General features: G+C 44.8%; 2 protein-coding genes across 3 annotated transcripts in view; one reads left to right on the plus strand and one right to left on the minus strand.

Annotated features, from left to right (window-relative positions):
- The window catches only part of Ccdc146 (coiled-coil domain containing 146), a 128,208-nt gene extending 113,445 nt beyond the window's left edge, over positions 1–14,763 (plus strand). The window contains exons 12-19 of the mRNA XM_021163157.3: positions 1,282–1,370; positions 1,468–1,632; positions 3,557–3,781; positions 5,371–5,599; positions 10,123–10,251; positions 10,730–10,867; positions 13,092–13,340; positions 14,298–14,763. Of these exons, the coding sequence (XP_021018816.1) occupies positions 1,282–1,370; positions 1,468–1,632; positions 3,557–3,781; positions 5,371–5,599; positions 10,123–10,251; positions 10,730–10,867; positions 13,092–13,340; positions 14,298–14,501 (1,428 nt within the window). The 3' untranslated portion in view covers positions 14,502–14,763. The remainder of the gene's footprint in view (positions 1–1,281; positions 1,371–1,467; positions 1,633–3,556; positions 3,782–5,370; positions 5,600–10,122; positions 10,252–10,729; positions 10,868–13,091; positions 13,341–14,297) is intronic.
- A 50-nt stretch (positions 14,764–14,813) lies between these two features.
- The window catches only part of Gsap (gamma-secretase activating protein), a 107,811-nt gene continuing 105,033 nt past the window's right edge, over positions 14,814–17,591 (minus strand). For both annotated transcript variants that reach the window (XM_085836462.1, XM_085836461.1), the window contains one exon: positions 14,814–17,222. In XM_085836462.1, the coding sequence (XP_085692588.1) occupies positions 17,131–17,222 (92 nt within the window). In that variant the 3' untranslated portion in view covers positions 14,814–17,130. The remainder of the gene's footprint in view (positions 17,223–17,591) is intronic.

Raw genomic sequence — 17,591 nt, forward strand, 5'->3', positions numbered from 1 at the left:
TACTAAAACATAAGACAGTTCTCCCTTTTGAAGTATGGAAATCATAAGGGAAAGTTTGTCTCTTGTGTACTTCATTATTGGGAATTACTCTATGAAACATTATTTGTAGTTAGCTGTATTTCCACAAGAAGGCATTGAATCTTATTATTTTATATCATACCTACATCTCTTTTTTTTTAAAAGATATAAGGTGGCTGGGATTGAGATTCACACTGTTGTCACACTCAAGACCATGTAGGTCCAAGACAGTATAGATGACGCTTTATCTTACACCAGCTTCCTTCTTTGCATGTAACCTGCAGGTTAGCTGGAGACCCCCATTTTCACTGAAAGTTATACAAAATAAAATCACGGTGTATCCACACTGACTTGACAGAACAAGGACAAATGATTTTGCTCTGTCTGCCCCTAATGGAGGGTGACTGAAACTACTCTCTCCCTGGAGTTCTGCCAGCAGACACTCAATCTCCAACCCACTAGGCAGTTTCTATCTAAAGAGCATCACTAGTACCTACTAGTATAAAGTGTTGAAAGTACTATATATACATACATATGTATATATAAGTATGTATATATTATACATATATATATATATATGTGACTTTTGAAGGTATAACTGCTTTCTTTTTAATATATTTATGTACAGTTTTACAGCTAGTCTCAGTATGATGCCCATTATAAAGGAAAACACACGTCCAAACAAATGGACAGAATTACACTTTAAAACACTGCCTCAGTCTCTCACAAAATGCCAGAGGGTCCAGGTCATGATGTTTGTCAAACTTCCTGTAAGTCCTCTTCATTGCCCTCTGTAAGCACAGTGCTCGACTGGCTGGGCAGTGCAGGCTACAGTCACTCCTCCTCAGTAGTCCTCTCCCAGTTATCCACCCTGTCTGTGTGGACTCTCTCGTCCTCTCCAGTCCTTCTGAAATCTTAAGTATCCCCTTGTCCTAGGTGATGGGAATCACTCCCGCTGGCCAGGGGGCGCTTAGGAATCTCCTGTTCTCCTCATCTATACAACAACAAACTAAGAACTGACAGATGGGATGGAGTGGAGCTCAGTCTCATCTCGTGGCTTTTGGTGGTGGTGGTTTTGATAGGGTGAGATAGGGTCTTACTATGTATTGCAGGCTGATCCTGAATTCATTTCAACCCCACTTCCTCGGTTTCCCAAATGCTGGCATTACAGACGTGAACCGTTAACACCTAGCTTTCTGGTTGTTGTTAGGGTTTTTTGTTTGTTTGTTTGTTTTATTTCTCACGTGAATTTTTACATTTCAGCGAAGATATAGTGAGATTGTTAAGGAAATCAAATCAAAGGACCTTGAAATCAGGCTATACAAGAAGAGAAAGCATGAAATTCATAGGAGGTAAAAAGAATTTGGTAAAAAAAAAAATCACGATTTAGTTATTTGGGGAAAAGTGTTACTTGCTTTTTAATTTTCAAAAACCATCTCATGTTTTCAGACTCAGAGAATTTGCCAGCTTGTATGATACAATTAGAAATGAAAGAAACAAATTTGTAAACCTACTTCACAAAGCTCATCAGAAAGTAAATGAGATAAAAGAAAGACTCAAAATGTCATTAAATGAGCTGGAAATCTTAAGGAACAGCGCTGTCTCTCAAGAACGGTAGGAGTCATAAGCCCCCTGCTTGCTTAAGGGATCAGGTTACCTGATAGGCCAGCTGGAGGGGCCACGGCAACACTGAGGTTGTGACAATCTGATTTAGACCAATCAGATGTTTTATACATTTATCAGAAACAAAATCTAGTGGCAATTTCCAGGATCTATACAATTGTAGTTGCCAGGCTACAATGACATTTGCAAACTTTAGAGAATATTTAATATTAATGCCTAAGATCAGTTGTCCTGTCAAGCTTCCCTGCTTCCTTGACCTTAAAGGAACAGACGGAGACACACAGAATGTTTGTTTACTGCCAGAGCGAGTGCATGGCCACTCAGGAACAGGAAGGCATGCTATACCCCCGGAGCTGTGGGCTCTAACCAGAAAAACCTATGACACGTGCCTTCCAAGACAGCTAGGCCAAGCCAAGTCCACGGTTCTCTGAAGCTTGCGTCCTTCTAAAGCCCTGTCTTCTGTGTCTCTGGCACTCCAGACTATCCTGGGAGTCTTCAGAGCTCGGGAAATACCTTGCTGTAGAGGGCGGTTGGGAAGCCTTGATTTAACCGGAAATCTGCGTTTGCTGACACTGAAGGTCCTTGCCATCAATTGGTTTTTGATCTATCAATAAAGTTGCCAGTAGCCAATGACTGAGGGGCAAGATACTGAAAATTGTGGGAGTGGAATAGGATGCAGGGAGAATTGGGGACAGGGGTAGGGGGTGGAGGGCAGGGCGGACTAGGAAGAGAAGAAGGGGATACAGTAGCAGCAGGAAAAAAAGGCCAACCATGTGAGTTTTAAGGTAAGTGGCCACTTCCGTGGCTGGGCCTGGGAAGATTTAGGAGTGACCAGTCATTGAGTTAGCCAAGGTGCACAAGTGTGTGTGCTTGTGTGTGTGTGTGTGTGTGTGTGTGTGTGTGTTTTCTATTCGCTATCTTGGATCGTGTGCACCCGTCCAGGAGCACAAAGTCATGTAGACAAAACTACCTGCTCCACCTTGCTTCTCAGGTAACAACCTAGGTGTCTGAGCATGCTTCCTGTTCTCTATCTAGTAGTCACAGTTTTTAATGAATGCAAAACTTAATATAAAACTATTTTTACTAATGATGAACTGCTGACTTTCATTGCTCGATCGAGAAATGAAGTATAAATCTGATATCTGCATTTGAAGTTAGGAGACAAATCACTTCTTGGATAGCATCCCCTGGTTGTAGGTTTAAGGCACGTGATGTGCATATGGAGACTCAAGCCGAAGCTCTGTCCGTCTCTGTCTGTAAGACCTTGGGCGAGATACTCTATCTCTCAGGACTTTCTTTATAATCCTCCTCGTTAGTGTGTAGAACTTTTTGTTACTACACAATAATGACAAACGAGTTTGTCTATGTAATAACATCAGAAATAACACCTGAGAAATTGTAGTCTTGGAAATATATTGTTTACCACATGCCAAGATCCACTGGAATCTTCCACCTACTTGGTTCCTGATTTGCTGAGACTACATAACTAGATTTTTCTGTTAGCCATCATTGCCCAGATGACTTCGATAAACATAATATCAAATACCCTGATTAAAAAGCACGATTGAAAAGGGAAATTTCCTAGTCAGATTCTTACCCAAAAGGAAATTAGAATGCCACATGATATCATCCAACCTGACCCATGTGAGTCTGCAGATCCCATAGGCATTATCAACAGAAGCACCTCTGTCCTCAGATCTCAGTCTCCTGAGGTGACAGAGCAGAAAGAGACCTTTTCACAAACAAATGTGACACAGTGGTTGACACAATGACAGTATTGGTCACCTGGCTAGAGGAAGGATCCCACAACAGAGAAGGTGTGTCCTGTGAGGTCCTGGGTGAGCATTGCTCTTCAGACATCTCAGTACTCTTGAAGAAAGTAATGATCTTCCCCACTGTGCCATTATTTTAAAAGAAAGCTACAAAACGCCATGCTAAAGCATTCCAACAACGTGACCATCAAGGAGAGCATGCAGAACGATGTGTGCAAAATCACTGCTAAACTCCAGGAAATGAAGGAGAAGAAGGAGGCCCAGCTGACCAGCATGGACAGGCTGGCCAGCATGATCACCGTGATCGAAGAGGAGATGGTGCAGCTGCGCAAGAAGTATGAGAAGGCCGTTCAGCGGCGGAACGAAAGGTAAGGGTCGCAAATGTGGCTGGGTTGAGTGCCCGGGACCCTCCTGAGAGGTAGCCATGTTCTTTACCCTTTGCAGGGAGCTGTGGGTTTCCCATGAAGACAAGACAGGCTGCCTGTGGAAGGGAAATAGCAGGGAGGTTGGGGCAGTTGAAGAGCAAAGTCGTCTCTGAAGCGCTAGGAGAGTGGTTCTCAACCTTCCTAATGCTGCAGACCGTTTATATACAGCTCCTCAGGTGTGCTGACTCCCCAGCCACAAAATTATTATTATTCCGCTGCTACTTCATAATTTTGCTACTGTTATGGATCATAATGTAAATATCTGATCTGTGACCCAATGGGGGTCCCATCCCACAGGTTGACAACCAGTACTCTAGGCTCACACTGAATTCCTTCTGCATCAACTGCTGTGAGTCACTCTCTGTAACCTCGCTCCATCTGAGCAGACTTGGCTTTATCAACCCATTCTCATAGTTCATTTTCCCCACGATTAACTAAGGCATAGAGGACTGACATATTTCTTCTAAGCTGCAAGCAGCCACAAACAGGATATTACTCTTTAATACCCTCTCCCCGCCCCCACCAACTCAGTTGCTTGTATTCTGAGAAATTGGTAGGTGAGATGCGGGAATGCTGAAGTCATTCAAATTTTGTCAAGTGTGCTGGGTCCCGAGGGACAGATGAAGCATTGGTGCTGCTCTTGTTAGCAAGGGACTCTGATAAGAAGAAGAAGCTTTGGTAGAATAAAGCATAAAGAAAGAAGGTGAAGAGAGCACTGAGGTTAGCCAGGGACAACTAACTGCATGTGCACCATTGGAGGGAAGAGAGAGAGTCAGAAAAATTAAAGGTAGCAGTTACAGCAAGGTATGTACAGGTAGTGTGGGGAGATCTCTAAGAACTTAAGTTCTTCAAACAGAACTCTTTCAAAGGACTGCTGAATGCTCTTTCTGGTTTAAAATGCAAAAACAAAGCCTAGCTGGCTCCTGGCACAAGCAGAAGTTTGCAGGCAAATAGAGTGTTCCGAGGCCTGGGTTTGACCAAAGGTACTGGAGGAACAAAACCTCACTTTGTTTCTATCCTGTGGCTTCCTCTCAAGGAGGGGCCTTTCCACTGTGGCTGTCAGCATGGTGACAGAGGGCAGGTTACAGGGCAACAAGCATCAGAAATGTCACTTTTCAGAGATCCCTATGCCTGGCGACTCTCTCCAGAGTCACATTCCTAGACTCCTGCCCAGCAGCTTCTGCCCTTGCCTGGCAAGTCTGACCCAAGAAAAGATCTGCAGATTGGGCTTGAGTTTTGCTTTGTTCACATGTTGGGAGTGACCTCCCTACCCCAGGGAAACCTTTGGGGCTTACCAAGGCCACTGTGGCCAGCCTGCTGCACAGCTAGCCTTAGATTAGAGATGCCAACCCCTCTTGTCCCCATGGAAGACCCAGTATTTGGACCTTAATAGACCAAGCTATTAGAACGTATCACTATCCTCTGGAATTCTGTTCTGTATGCCATGAGCCCAAAGCCAGAGGGAACTACGGTGACTAAGAAACAGTGGCCTCAACAACCCACTTAGACTCCTGCTCTGAATTTGACCACAGTGGTGTTCAGCTGATTGAGCGGGAAGAAGAAGTGTGCATTTTTTACGAAAAAGTGAATGTCCAAGAGAAGATAAAACTTCATCAGGATGTTGAAATCCACATTCTGGAAGAAAAAATCCGATTCCTAAAACTGAGGGTTGCCGAGAAGCAAAGGCAGATTTCTGTGACACGGAAACTAGTGCCAATCAAGAAGTCCCTGGACGCCGACCTGGCTGTGATCCAGATTCAGGTGGGTGAGCAGTCAGGGGACATTTCCTCAGGCCATTGGCTTGGCTCCTGGCCCCTTGGAGTTTATAGTGGAAATGGGCTCTTGAATGGGAGCCAAGCTGCACTGCTGGTGATAACTTCCTTGTTATTGTGTTTGAAGATGGATTTGAATGTTGCTCCAGGATGGAGTTTTGAGAATCTGAGCTTCCCTCTCCCTCTCCCTCTCCCTCTCCCTCTCCCTCTCCCTCTCCCTCTCCCTCTCCCTCTCCCTCTCCCTCTCCCTCTCCCTCTCCCTCTCCCTCTCCCTCTCCCTCTCCCTCTCCCTCTCCCTCTCCCTCTCCCTCTCCCTCTCCCTCTCCCTCTCCCTCTCCCTCTCCCTCTCCCTCTCCCTCTCCCTCTCCCTCTCCCTCTCCCTCTCCCTCTCCCTCTCCCTCTCCCTCTCCCTCTCCCTCTCCCTCTCCCTCTCCCTCTCCCTCTCTCCCTCTCCCTCTCCCTCTCTCCCTCTCCCTCTCCCTCTCCCTCTCTCCCTCTCTCCCTCCTCTCCCTCTCTCCCTCTCCCCCTGTCCCTCTCCCCCTCTCCCTCCCTCCCTCTCCCCCTGTCCCTCTCCCCCTCTCCCTCCCTCCCCCTCCCCCTCCCCCTCCCTGAACCCCATCCCAGGACTTAGCTCTAGCCTTTCACTTCTATACTTCTATAGGCTCTCACTGCCCATAGCACAATCCTGCCACTGGTGTCTCTGGTTCCACCGAGATGTAGCATTTAGGCTTCCTGGCTTGTTGAAGCAGGGCCTTCCTTGTATCCTGTATAGCCCAGGCTAATTTCAGACTCATTGCAGCCTTCCTGCCTCAGCCTGCTAAGAGCTGAGGTAACAGACTGTGCTACCACACCCAGCCTGACAGTCAGTGCTTTTACCTTCTGAAGAAATGGCAGGCTCTTTAGTATGCAGTCACACACAGCAGGATCTTTATTTACCTCTGTGGTTCCCAATAGCAGAGACTAAAATGTGAATATAAATCTACTTTGTTCACATGTAATGATATTTTTATGAAAGCATAAAAATCAATGGAACCGTCATATTTGTTACCCACACTTTTCCCCCACGGACTCAAGACTGCAGCAACAGTCATCCTGGTTTGGGGATTTTTTTTTCCTAGTTATAAAATTAAGGTGTGTTCAGTTAATTAAAATAGAAAAGGAACAAGAATTTAAAGGGAAAGAAATCTATCCCCCAAAATAATTATTAAGATAATCAGAAATCTGAGAGCAAACCTCCTCTCGAGGAAATGTACCTCAGTGCTGACATTTGCTTTCAACTTTCCCCACGCCATCATGCAAAAGCTGTGAAGCTGGATTTGGGGTCTGCTTCCACACGGCAATGCACTGGGATAGGTAAGCTCTAGATGGATGGCAGATAGCATCTTCCATCTTGAGCACTACATCAGGGTCATTTATCCCGATGCTGGCCTGATTTGTAGCCATCGTTGCTCCCACCTAGGCCAGTTGACTGGATTGCACCCTCACTCCTGCTACAAGGTACCCGAAGAGTTCCCCGTTATTCCTTGGCTCTGACTCTAGCTTCCAACAATGCTCAGCCTGCAGGTTTATCTGCTCCATTCCCTCACTCTGTCAAGGTAGACCATAGATGGCCACCCTCCCTAGTCTACACAATGCCATGTCAAAAGGCCCTTGACAGATTTTACTGATGATTTTTGACAGCAGGGTGTAAGGTTACAGTCCAGGAATGCAAACAACTCCATGTTAGACTCAGAAACCCACACTCCTCAAAGTTCTCTTGGCCACCCCATCACTGCCCGGGGCTCCCAGGGTGCTGCTCCAGGCTGTCCTCACCTCCACTTCATGGCTGGTCTCTCCAGCTTCCCTACACCCCTTACCTCTCTGGACCTTGCCATTCTTCATTGCGCCTTGGTAGCTCTGTGCGTACCGTGCTCCACTTTACAGAGACGTTTGGCTTTCTACAGCTTTCCCAGTATCAGGTCTGGATTTGTCCATTTGTACATGATATCAAGCAAAGGGGACTTTAGAAAGCTGTCGAACAGACCAGATTCCCCATTACATAAGCCTACTTTTCAGGTTAGCTGCAAATCAGTACCTACATTTAATGGTCAAAACTTACCATTCTTCTCGCCATTTATTACATTTGGTTGATGCGTCCACAAAAGTACATTCTATCTAACAATAGCCCCACCTTCTTCCTTTTCATTCTTTAATATATTCATTGAAGAAACTTGGTCAAACATATCAAATTATATACATTAGTATATACAACAGTGGAGAAATTAGAAACTCAGCAGACATATATAAAAGAATTGTTGATATTTTATATGTGAAATGATACTATGACTAAATTTTCCCTTAAAATTCTTATGTTTTAAATTGGGTGTGGTATGCAGGCTTGTAATCCCAGCACTTGAGAGGATGAAACAGGACAATTCCTGTGACTTTGTGGTCAGCCTAGGCTACACAATAAGAACCTCTATAAGAAAAAAAATACAAAGAAAAAATAAAACTGACTTCTTCTGACTCATCCAGATGAATCCATGTGGTGGTGGTGGTGGGGGGGATAACTCTGACCTCATCCTGCAGGTGCCTGGGGGTAGAGCAGAGGCACAGCCCAACTGATGACAGCCATGTTGGCAGCTGCCAGAGCCGGGAGCCAAGAGCCAAGCGTGTGGAAGTTCACGCTATTCTCTCTTTTGGACATTTACATAATTCACAAGATTTAATAATGAGAAGTTAATCATTCTTAGAAATGATCAGCTACCCACTGTGAAACAAGAATTCAGTTTTATCCAAGAGGGAGCTGTTATGTATTTAATGATAGTCTCTGCCATGTGTGACGGCAAGTCTTTATCACATTGGCTGTGTGTAACTTGAGACCTGTGGGCTGTGCGTGAGCTTAGGGTTGATGTGTGGAAAGCCACCTGTTCACTTTCACACTACACTCGACATGTGATTGTATTCACACTGACTGTGCTCCTAGGAAGACAGGATGCGAAGTGCCAAGCTCTGGGCAAGCCACACCTATACTCTGCCCTCCAAGACCGAGTTCTTGACGCTTCCTGCTGTATAAGAGTTAGTTGTTTTGCCGTGTCTTAAGTCTTCCTCTATTTTGCATCATTTTCAGAATTCTATTAAGCCTACTTTTTTTTTTTTTTTAGTTTTGGTTATTTTGAAACAACTTTTAATTGTTCACAAGGGTTACCATGAGTCATGTTCTGCTGAACCTTGTAGTAATAATCCCTTTTTAGGAGTCCTGAAAATCTCATGAGCAATTGTAAGACACAAGAACATTGCTTTTATAAGAAAAGTGAAAAATATTTCCCTAAATGCCCAGTGGGAAATTTAAATAAAGGCACTAGATTTATTTTTAAAGATTTCTTTATTTTTATTTTATATGTCTGAGTATTTTGGCTGCATGTATGTATGTCTGTAAGTGCACACAATATGCTTGGCTGGTGCCTGAAGAGATCAGAAAGAAGTCATGATTTTCTGAACTTGAGTTACAGATGGGTGCTGGGAGCCAAACCTAGGTCCTTGGCAAGAGCAACAGGAGGTGCTCTTAACTACTGAACCATCTGCCCAGCCCTGTGGAGGTTCTGATAAGAAAGTATCATTTATTTCTTAGTTTCTTAATTAAGAAAACTATGTAAACATTAAGAGGCATTACTGATAATTCCTGTCACTATTTTTTAAATGTTACTACTTAAAATTATTATGGAGAAGAGGACTACCAGTTAGAATTGTAAAGCTCTATCTGTAGCTCGCCTGCTGTGGTGAGAGCGTGAGAGCAGTGGTTCTAAGCCTCCCTAATGCTGCAGCCCTTTGTGGCTACTTCACAACTGTAATTTTGATCCTGAACAGTGTCTCAGTGTCTAAGACCATCAGAACTATGTGTTTTCCAATGGTCGTGACCCACGGGTTGAGAACCGCTGTCCTAAACTATATTATTCATCCCATGGGATCAAGCCTCATCTTGCCATGTGCCAAATGAGAAACCAAATGTTTCTTTAAAAAACTCTTACACAATGGAGGGAGGCTGGGAACAAAGCCTTTGGGTGATCCCCACCACCACACACACACACACACACACACACACACACACACACACACTTTAAACTAAGCATGGCTATTATTACCGTCACTACCCGATATCCACATCTCAGCAATTCAACAGGGATGATCTAGTCAAAGGCTCTTTAGCAAAAAACATACATGTGGCTAAGACTGTTGCTCACACAGTGCATGCTGAGTTAACTGATAATTTCCTTTTTGGGGTATCACTGAGGCCACTGCCAGAGAGGAATCCAGCTTGTTACATGCCAGCTGCACCACCTCTGAAACACCTGCAGCAAGGCAGCAAAGACCATTTTGAATCCTTAACCACACATCATCCCATGAATGTCACACACAATTGGAAGCAATGGAAGGGCTTGTAGGAACCCAGCCTCCTCCCATGTAGAGGTTATTGAAAATTTACCAAGCTTGAGAGTTAAACTGAAAGCTAATGTTTGCTTCTTTTGCAACAGTTTTCACAGTGCACAGACAGGATAAAAGACCTTGAGAAACTCTTTGTGAACCCTGACAGCAAGGGCAGGGTCCGCTTCATTAAAGGGAAAGATCTGACTGAAGAAGAAATGGTCAAGAAATTAGATATGGTAAGAGTTCTTAAACACCCAACTGCTTGCTCACAGGTACTGCAAACCCATCATCCCACTAGACCTCCCCTACTTGTAATGGAGACCTAAATCCTAACTTTGATAGATATTTACCTAAGGAAGGAAAGGTCCTGTGCTTTCAGGATTTGGAAGTGCCCTTCACTCCTAGCCCAAAAGAAATTTTGACTTCTTGAATAAATATGTTCATTTGTCATCCTGGTGGGAACATCTGGGAAGAATGGCATTGTGGGTACCAAATAGAGGCAGAGGTCCATAGCTCACCCTGGGAGGAGAGCCCCTCCCTAGCCCGAGTGTCCCCTGACATAGTAAGTACAGCTTCAGAGACTTTTCAAAGGTATTTTACCAACAAAGAAAGCAATGTGTCTCTGTCGTGGGGTAGAGGACAGATGGAGGATGAAGACCATGCCTTACATAAGTCATTTTTTTTAACTCCTACTGAAATTGTTTCCAACTGCAGCTGGAACTTCAGATAGCCAAGAAGGAGGAGAAGCTACTGGAGAAGGATTTCATCTATGAGCAGGTGTCCCAGCTCACAAACAGGCTCAAAGGCAAAACTCAGGCTTGCAAGAAGGACACACTGCTCTTAGCCAAGAAGGTTTGCCTGAGTGACAGAACCTCCCCTCTCCATGAGTGATGGAACCCCCCTTTCCCTGAGTGATGGATCCCCCCTTTCCCTGAGTGATGGAACCCCTCCCTAAGTAACAGAACCCCTACTCTCTCCTTGAGTGACAGAACCCCCTCCCTGAGTGATGGAACCCCCACTCTCTCCCTGAGTAATAGAACCCCCTCTCCCTGAGTGATGGAACCACCCCTCCCTGAGGGACAGAACCCCCTACTCTCTCCCTGAGTGATGGAACCCCCACTCTCTCCTTGAGTGACAGAACTCCCTCCCTGCCCCAACTCCTGCTGTCCCCTTCTATGCTTTGCTCTTCATTGCTGGGAAGCACTGAGAGAGGGAGGTTTAGGAGTCTAGAAAAAAATGGAGCTTCAGTCCACTCACTCCCCAAGTGAATCCACTTCACAGGAAGGGAGCACACGCTTTCCAAGGAGAGTATTTTATTTTACAGGGCAACTTCTCAAATATACTAATCCTCAGCTTTGTAGTTTGCGTACAAAGTAAAACCCTTTCTGTTTTTTGAGCAGAAAACATCATTTATCCAGCAGTCTGAGTAGGAATTGCTCCAAGACAGTATTCAGCCAGAACCCACAGAGGGACAGGGGCAATTGAAGAGAAATAGCAGTCACACAATTCCCAGGCTAGCCCTTCCAAGTGACATCAGGGCTGCAGATGTGATGCAGCTAGGTTGGCACCTACTAAGAGCAATGCTAGTGGGAGAGGCTGGTGATTAAGGGTGGCAGGACCCCACCGTGCCTGGTAGGGGATGGTGCACTCACCAGCTTCTGTGGGACTTTTGGGCATCCTCCAGAGAGAACTTTTAACCACCTCACCATACATGAGGCAGACACAGTGTGTGGGGGGGTGGGGGGTGGGGAGGGGAAGTGTCACACACTGTCTAGCAGGGTGAGAAGGAAGAAACTAGCTGAAGGTGACTGAGTGTACACCCACACCTCCCTGCCTGCCAGCCCCTGCCCCACCTGCTGAGGGTGAAGGATTCCTACACCCCAGACCAGGCTCCAGAGGGTAGGGACACTTCCTCTTTCAGTTTCTCAAGGCCTAACATGTAATAGACTCTAGACAACTGTGCATAAATAAGCCAATAGTCAATCCTGTTCTGCAAATAGTTTTATGAAGCTGTGTGAGAAATAACTGAAAAGCCACCTAAAAAGCAGTGAAAACATCGTTGTCACATGGCCTGTCCCCTTCTGTTCTGTTAAGCCCTATGTCAGTAGTGTACAATGGGGCCTCATAAACAGAGAGATGATGAGATTTACTGAAGCCAGCGAGCTTTATCTGAATCAGTACCCTTCCCCAAGTTTCTGTAAATGTCTCCTCCCTTCCCTTTGCAAAATGAATTCTCTGTCTTAAAAGTCATTTTTTCATTAAGAGATGATTTTTTCAAAGCTGATGGCAGAGCCTCTGGAAATTATTTGTGAGACTAGAGAAACATAGTGTGGTCAGGAAGGCCCCCAAACAGCTGAGAAGGCTCAAACTGATAAACCCGTATTATTGTTTGAGCCAGAACTTAGGCATCAAGAGCATCTCCCTCCCCTCCCTTCCTCTTAAAAACAAACACTAAGCCAGTCTCCATGTTCTCCAACCTGGAAGCTAGTAATTAGAGAAATCTTTCTTTTAGTTTCTTGTTTGGTTTTAGTTCTCGTATTTACAAAACCAAACATGTTGAGTTCTGTCCTGTTTAGTTTTCACAATGTGACACGACCTACAGGCACTTGGAAGGAAGAGCACCCACTTCCCAGATCACAGTGGCCTTGGCCACTGTCAATGAAGGTGTGTCTTGGCCAATGATTGATGTTGGGGGACCAGCCCTCTGTGGCCAGTGCCATCCCTAGACAATTAGGTCTAGGCTATAACAAAACTAGCTTAGCATGGCCCAGCAAGTGAGCCAGGGAATAAGCTAACAAGCAGTGTGACCTGCCCTGTGGCTTTTGCCTGCCCTGATTTCCCTTAGTAATGGAAGTACCTGACAAAAGGCCCTTTCCTCCACACATTTCTTTTGCTCATTGAAGAGTAAGTAGGAGAGGTTCCATCCCTGGAGCCTCTCGCAGGGATTTTCTGTGGATTCCCATTAATCTCTCATCCCTTCAGGAAAGGCTGTCCACACGGGTAGCCAGCAGTCTTGTTTTCTCCACATCCTCATGGGATAGCTATACCAACTAAACCGTGGGCTCCTCATTTCTAGATGAATAGCTACCAACAAAAGATCAAAGTTGTTACCCAGGAAATGATGGCTCTTGTTGCTGAGCTGTCCATGAAACAAGCACTGACCATTGAACTCCAAAAGGAGGTGAGAGAGAAAGAAGAATTCATCTTCTCCTGCAGTGCCAGGATAGAAAAGGGCCTCCCGCTCAACAGAGAAATTGAGAAGGACTGGCTGAAGGTGCTTCGAGATGAAGAAATGTATGCCTTTGCGACTGCTGAGAAGTCTCGGGTAAGCTTTGTGTCCTGTGCTGCAAAGTGTGGCAGTGTCCCCTCATGACACAGTGGGCCCCTTATCTGAGGGTTAGGAATAGAAACAGTTTGAACTTTCTATGATTTTCATGAGACATTTGAGGAGTGGAGCCCAAGTCTAAACACCAGACTCACTTGTTTCATATGCACCTCATACACACAGGCTGAAGGTGACGTCAATGCATATTTATGCCTATTTAATTTTGACTGTAATCATGATAAGACACCATATATGGAATTATCTATTTGTGACATCATATCTATCCTCAAAAAGTTTGGAGCATTTTGGGTCTCAGGGTTTTGGATTAGGCTTTCTTCAACCTGTATAAGAAAGTTTCCCACTCTAACAGGCATAGTCTGAATGGCTGGTAGAAAGGTGGTTGGCATGTAGAAAAGACTTTGGACTAGTAGTCCAAAGCACCGCCTTTCTCCCTGAGGAGCAGCTGAGAACCATCATCCCAGTCATACCCTGGACTGGCATGGTTGAACACTGTAGCCTCCCTGAGCGTGCCTATGACAATTCTAACATTGGCATTTGCTTACACCACAACTGACCCTTTTATGTCCTTCTGTCATGGCCTCCACAACCATATTACAGCTACTACAGCCTTCTACAGAACCATACCTGGCACATATCATAGAGCTCTATGCTACACCTTTCTCCTCCCCAGTGACCAAGGTCTTGGTCGGTCACTGAAGCCACCAGCGAGTCTGGTTTCCTACTCATCTGTCTAACCCCATGATCCCTCAATAGTTTAATATTATAAGGCATCTCATTCCAAGAAGCCCACAGGGATTGCAGAACAGGCAACAGAGGTGGGTGTGGGCTTCACCCTCCTCTACTTGTTCAGCAAGGCCTAAAGAAGCTCTCTTAGGACCCAGGAAAAGTTAGGTTCAGTGCTTTAGAAAACTGAAATGAGAATATCTTCCTTTGCAGGAGTACATGGAAACAGATTATCGGCAGCTGCCCAATGGTGTTTACACAACTGCAGAGCAGCGTCCAAACGCCTACATGCCTGAAACCGATACCGCGCTTCCTCTGCCCAAACCCTATGGTGCGATGGCTCCATTTAAGCCCTCTGAACCCGGAGCCAACAGGAGGCACATTAGGAAACCTGTTGTAAAGCCCATTGAAATCTAAACATGTGAACCAACCCAGCAGTCCTCTCACAGAGAGGGCCTGAGCCAGGCCTCAGACCTTCTGTGGAGAATGAGCACCAGGGTTCGAGGGCTGCTGATGAGCCAGGCACGGTCAACAACAATGGGTTGTTTCCAAAGCAGGGGTCTCCTTGTACATTCACCAACTACCACCTGGTAAGTGACACTGAATGGGACATAGACTACAGCTGTGTTGAAGGGTATTTTGATTGTTCATGTGTTTCTTTTTCACTGTTTATATTTTCTACACTTCAGGAATGTACAGTAGACAAGATGCTGTAAAAGTACAAAATAAATAACTTTTCAGTGAAGTACAGACATTAGAGTGTTTTCTTTCTATTAGAGGGAAAACAGGTACCCATTTATGTGTGCACAGTCTGACTACCTGATTGAGGAAACTGCTATGTGACAGATGCAGCCCCTTTGCTGCAGCAGCACGAAGGCTGTGTGAAGAGTGGTAGGAACACTTGTCACTCAAGTGATGTTACTTCTGTGAGAACAATTCTACTTATCTGCTCAGAGATTCGTTTCACCCATATGTTTTTCTGATCCCAGTGTCTTTATTATTAGATGTGATGATTTGCTCGTATGTGTGAGGCCGTCCTTTTACATTTACATGCTTAAGCTGTCTCTCCTGTGTTGGTGGTAGTTATAAATCCCATGTCCAGCGGGGATGGACACACTATACTTTCATTTTGCTAAATCCAACATGATGTTCCAAGCACCTGTTCTGCCACATTGGCTGGGGACTTAAGTTTACTCTCATTTTCTGAGTCCTGAATTTGACCTCTTTGCTTTGCACTACCATTCCAAAGCAAAGGACATGTGAGACCCTTGAGTAAGTACCAGCCATTTAGCTAAGAAAGGAATCACTGCACACTGAAACAGTCCCGATGGCACAGAAATTAGGAACCTCTTTGGGCATTAAAAACTATACACAGAGAAAGTTTAAACACCATAAGAATGGTAAGATTTTTTTTTAATCACAGAGAGACTCTTAAATATTGCAATGTATGCTGCTAGTTGATAAAAGGCAGGTGCCACCATGGACTGAAGTATCTTAGATTACAGTCCAGTGTGTGTGTGCGTGTGCGTATGTGTGTATGTGTGTGTGTGTTTGTCTAGCCCTAGAACATGAAGATTTGGGGGTTTTGAGGTAGAAAGGGACTCCAAGTGGAGGAAACAACCTGTTCCAACCTTTGAAAGAAGAAGGCCAAACTCATGTTCCAAGGCCTAGTGAACCAGCTTGGCTGCAAGAGTGTTCATATTGTACAAGGTCAAAATTTGAGAGTGAAGTGCCAAGGGAGTTACACGTTACTCTTCAGTAAACAGCAAGTTAGTGAAGAATTATGAGCTAGTGTCAAAGTCGCACTGAAGATAACTTCATAAATGTGTCCAATAAACTCAGCTTTACAAAATCACAGGAACAATGCAGGCGTGAACAGAAACTACTGGAAGGATGTAGGCAAGGGTACTTAAAATAGCAGAGGGAAGATGAACCGTTTAAAATACAAATTAAGGGTTCTGTCAGAGTTTTATTAGCAAAAAATGATTTTTAAAAATTTAATTTGAACTAAATAAAACCTGCTGTCTCCAGTACAGAGCAATTTGTAACACAAGCAATATGAACAGACAGAAAAAATGTGAAAATACCGTATTGCAGCATTGCTGACTTGGTGGCAAGGTTCCAAGCCTGGCTGACTATTTGGAGTGAAAGGGAAATTCTATAGGCTAGGACAGTTTCTAGAGCACAGCAAAGATTGCTGAAAATACGGTGGATTGCATGTGAGTTAGTAACATTTAGAATCATTAAAATCTCACCATGTGAACAGGAACCCGTGAGGACACAGAGAAGCAGAATGGAATCTGGAAAGCTGAGCCTTAGGGGTCAGCTAGGGGTCAGCATGATGTCATTGCAGGAGGGAGATGAGAAAGGACCAAATACCTCGTCAGGTGTCAGGGGCCTCTCCCTAGTCACACTGATGGGCTCAAAATGCCTTATGCAAACAAGGCTATACCCAAAACTTAGGGAGAGTCAGACCAAAGATTTCAGTATTTGAAGTGGTATTTAATGACAAGATAGTACTAAATCATAAATATAAAATTAAACATGGCTCTATCTGAGCCTCCACAAAGGTAAAGGCTGGTCTAAGCCCTGTATGGACAAATGGTTATTTGTCCAGTTCCTCCAAACTGGACGTGACAGGCCTTGCTTACTCAGTTTCAGGTTCTCCTGAGATGCTCTTCCCAGCACTGACCTTTCCTGCCTGTCCTACGTCCTTTCCAGTGACCGCCTGGCTCTCACTGTTCTAGGCATTGTCCCCTGTGTTTGCATTAGATTCTTTAGTGCAACAGAACCAGCTCCAGGCCTACTGGGCCACCAAGGAGGGCACTGTTCCTGCCGCAGCACACAGCCTTGAACTTGTTCTTTCCTCTCGGCTGTTTACTGGCTGCTTGAACTGAGAGAAGTAGCAGCTGCCTCGGAATAAGAACTGTACCGAAGCCAACAGCTCTGCAGTATATTCTGACCTGTTCCCAATCTTAAAGACAGTGGAAAGGTTTCCAGAAAAGGGAGGGGAAAATATTGAAATCGTCCGTCTGCATGTCCACTTTCATAAGCCCAAAAGCATGGTGGTGTGTTTCAGAGCAGCTTCCTCTACAAATTCTGCATCCACATTGTCATGTCCTTCAAAGCCATGCAGTGCTAGGAATGGGTGGGGGTGGGTGGGGGGGAGAGAGAGAGAGAGAGAGAGAGAGAGAGAGAGAGAGAGAGAGAGAGAGAGAAAGAGTGTGTTACTATGGAGTCATGGCTATTTATAACATTCCCACAGCTTACTGAGAACATCATTTTATATTTTAGTGAAATGTGTTATTCTGAGAATATGTTGGTAAATATCACTAAGCTTTGGTTTAAACACCTCAAGGCCCTTTCAGTGTTCAAAGGTAAGTCCCCCTTTGGTAATTACGCAGTACATACTCTCTCTAACAAAATCAACTTTAGTAAGGACGTATTTGTAGGAGGTATTTAAGGAAGAAAACAATACAAAGTGTGACTAGGGAATGACTAGGGTGT

This window comes from Mus caroli, unplaced genomic scaffold, assembly GCF_978045245.1.
Source record: "Mus caroli unplaced genomic scaffold, Mus_caroli_1 scaffold_4, whole genome shotgun sequence".
Taxonomy (NCBI): domain Eukaryota; kingdom Metazoa; phylum Chordata; class Mammalia; order Rodentia; family Muridae; genus Mus; species Mus caroli.